Below are 3,409 nucleotides of genomic sequence, written 5' to 3'. Positions count from 1 at the left end.
AAGTTGTGTGCCTGATACTAATTTGTTGTGTGCCCCAATATTGGTCCGCATAGTCCTCTATGTATTTCAGTCCTCATGTGAACTCAACCCTACTAAAGTATGAGCTATTAAATTACCTGATCTAGGAACGGACTTAATAAAACAACAATCAAAATAAGTAATAAAAGACTCGCAACTATCTATGGCATAGCCAATGTACGAACGAACTGGTCCAGTGGTGGAAGACAAATAATGCTAAAGAGTTAGGCAATCCGTGTATAGATGAATAAACCGCTCCCCACGATTTCTGAGCCATGATAAAGCTTCCTTGCACGCATAAGCCTCGGCCATTAATGGCGAGAAGCAATCGGGAAGGGTAGTGTTGAACGTTGCAAGATATCCTCCATTCTCGTCTCAAAGTACTGCACCAACGGACACTTTATTTGTCTTGGGATGGTAGGCCGCATTGAAATGGCACGTCTGTACCAAAGGTGGCGTGGTATGGCTGGCAGCAGCAAGAAGCGTTACGGCCTCATCGGCCGTACTTGGCACCGAAGCAGCCGACTGCTGGTTGCTGCCATGGTGAACATGTTGTCATGCATGGAGCGCAATAGTGGCCATTGCTACTAGCTTCCTCGGAGTCGGCAGGTAAGCATCCCAAACTGCCCCATTTCTCGCCCTCCAAATATAATAGAGAATTGCGGATGTGAACATAATTCCATTAGTGTCTAGAATATTCATAATTTCACCAAACCAAGAATGAAAATTATTCGTCACAATATTGGGGATTGGAAGATGGGATTCACGCCAAACGGAGCTTGCAAAATCACACAAAACCAATGAATGCATAGTATCCTCATGAGTAATATCACACACAGCACAAGTAAGATCAATTTTCACCCTCTTTATGGGGAAAAAAATAGTCAAATCCATCCACACCACATATATTTTTGGAAAAAGAAATCTTCCATACCCAAACTAATTAATATGAACCATATACATACCAATTTACATTTTTGTCAATTAAAATAAATCCCAAGAAAAAAAAAAACAGAATTAAGAAAAAACAAATATAACCTTAAAGATTGATTGATTAACTAAATTAGTAGGCCGGATATGGTAAAATTATGGTGTATTTATATATTACTCTGCAAATCATGCGTAATTAAGAGGAGGATGAAATGGAAGATAATGTGGTTGAGGAGGATGTTCTGGGAGAGTGTGAGTGTTTGAGAAGCACAACCGGCGGCAAGACGCTGGTCTTTCTCCTTTCTTGCTCCTTGATCAATTCGCCGGCGACGCCTTCCAATTTTTGCAAATTTGTGATTCCGGCGACCTTCCTCCCTTGAAACAGTATAGATTCCACGTTCCTCTGTCTCAACATCTCGTCTGCAATATCACTTGCCGCCGATCTTGTTTTTCTGCCATCTAAAATTTGATGTCTCTTCCCAAAAATTCCATGGCCTTGAATCCGAATATAGTTGCTCTTGCTGCTTGCTTGTCCAAATGCCATTGATAATGCTTGATCCACCTGCATTTATATATGGATTATGATTGATCATCTCGCTCACTATAAAGAAATAAAGTTGCCTCTTTTTTACTAATTTAAAAGGTTAAATTTTAATTTTTAGATGTGAACTAATTAAAGCATGTGCTCCATCTCAACTAAAAACTTAACTCATAGCCTTTAGTCTGATTCTGATATTAAATTAAAGCATATGCTCTATCTAAACTAAACTAAAAGCTTAAGCTCATAATTGAATTGAGCTGTTATATGGTCAAACATATTACATTATTACATACATACCATGTCGGCGGCTCCATCTCCAGCAATGGAAACGAATGCAGCCGGCGAAGACATGAAATTTCCGGTGCCGGAATCTGATTCGCCGTTGCCCAACGACACCACTAACAAATCTTCCACTCCGTTGCATAGGGGGAACTCGTGCTTGTTGTTGAGCACGTGAGTGATGGCGGCGGCAGTGGGATTGTTCATCGCCACCCCACCACCCACGGCGGAGATTCTCGTCTTCCTGTCCACTGACTTCATCTCCACCGCTCGATCCGCAACCGTGGCCCCACACACCTCCGCCAACTTGAAATCACACCCCTCCATTTCCACAGCATCGGCTCGGGAAAACAAGAACGGCGCGCCGGTGCTGAGGTCGTAGCACGGGATCAAAACCGCTTTCGCCGTCTCTTTCAGAGTTGAACATCCGAAAGCCTTCTTGAACACCTTCGACGGCCGGAAAACCCGTCGGAAAACTCCTGTCGGTGATGACAGCGAAAATTTCCGGCCGTTTTCAACTATAAACTTCAGCGCCTCCTCAGCAGTAAACATTGGACCACCCCCATCTTTCCTACGCGTAAAAAGCAAAGCAGCCAGAACCCCTCCGGCGCCGGAGCCAGCAGCCACGTCGAAGAAATCGGCGATGTGGGCACTGAAATTTCCAGATTTCCGGCGAAGAATCGCTTCCAAATGAGCCAAAGACTTAGCGGCCAGCACCCCATCCGTGGACCCACCAGCATCAATGGAAAGAATCCGCACTTTCCCGTTACCCGGAAACACGGCCACCGACTTAACTCTCTCTTTACCGGCGACCGGCGACCGCTTCGGATCATCACATCCGAAGAGAAACTTGTTTTCGAGGACAGAAAAGATTTCATAAGTAAGCTTGTCAACTCCCATGGTGGAATCCAGCATCGAGACAGTGGAAACTGCCGCCATTACCTTAACCTCTTCTGCAGATAGTGTTTTCAAGAAACCAATTATGATTATTTGGGTGGAAGTGAAGAGAATAACGCAGTTCAAGCCTCTATATATAGAGCCAAGATTTTATGTTTGATTCTTAAGAATTAAATAAATTACAAATTTGTAATAAGTTCTGTTATGGTAAATGATCCACCTTTATTTGCAATTGTACATTCTTTGTTGAATCTCCAATCCTGAGAGGATGTAAATTCTTATAAAGAACTCCCTCACTTTGAGAGGTTACTCCCACACTGTGCTTGGTGAGACTCGATCACTGGTCATTTTTTTCGAATTTTACCTTATGACCAGTTGAGTTGTCCATACGATCTTATTTACGATAGTACATGCATAGCCACATAGGGGTTTAACATTATTTGGAATAATATTTCAAAATAAATTATTGACTTTGAAATAATGGCACCCTAGTTACTATATTACATATATAGGGGTTTAATTTAACGCTACTTGGAATAATATTTTTATTTTTTTGATTTTACACTGTAATTTTAATCAATTAGTCCTTATGGTCTTTTACCAATTAAGACTATAAAATGGAATTTTTTAATGTACTTTCAAATAGTAATTATAAATTTTTTGGTCACTCAAAAAGAACGGTAGACTACGGCAAATTATGCTCTGCATCCGTATGCACCATGCATGGTGCATACAGATGCAAAA

General features: G+C 41.7%; 1 protein-coding gene across 3 annotated transcripts; it reads right to left on the bottom strand.

Annotated features, from left to right (window-relative positions):
- Positions 1 to 926: 926 nt before the first annotated feature.
- LOC109154727 (patatin-like protein 3) lies at positions 927 to 2,783 on the bottom strand. 3 transcript variants are annotated; one of them, XM_019302460.1, is made up of 3 exons: positions 2,558 to 2,781; positions 1,787 to 2,527; positions 927 to 1,510 (listed from the first exon to the last, which is right to left on the bottom strand). In XM_019302460.1, the coding sequence occupies exons 1-3, from the start codon at positions 2,705 to 2,707 to the stop codon at positions 1,145 to 1,147; spliced, it is 1,257 nt and encodes a 418-aa protein (XP_019158005.1). In that variant the 5' UTR covers positions 2,708 to 2,781; the 3' UTR covers positions 927 to 1,144. The 3 variants fall into 3 exon arrangements, with proteins under 3 accessions (XP_019158005.1, XP_019158002.1, XP_019158010.1); XM_019302457.1 differs by having other exon boundaries at positions 1,787 to 2,781; XM_019302465.1 differs by having other exon boundaries at positions 1,186 to 1,510; positions 1,783 to 2,783.
- Positions 2,784 to 3,409: the final 626 nt, after the last annotated feature.

This window comes from Ipomoea nil, unplaced genomic scaffold (genome assembly GCF_001879475.1).
Source record: "Ipomoea nil cultivar Tokyo-kokei standard unplaced genomic scaffold, Asagao_1.1 scaffold0276, whole genome shotgun sequence".
Lineage (NCBI taxonomy): Eukaryota > Viridiplantae > Streptophyta > Magnoliopsida > Solanales > Convolvulaceae > Ipomoea > Ipomoea nil.
Note: the sequence above shows the minus strand (reverse complement) of the source record. Positions and strands in the feature narration are given on the sequence as shown.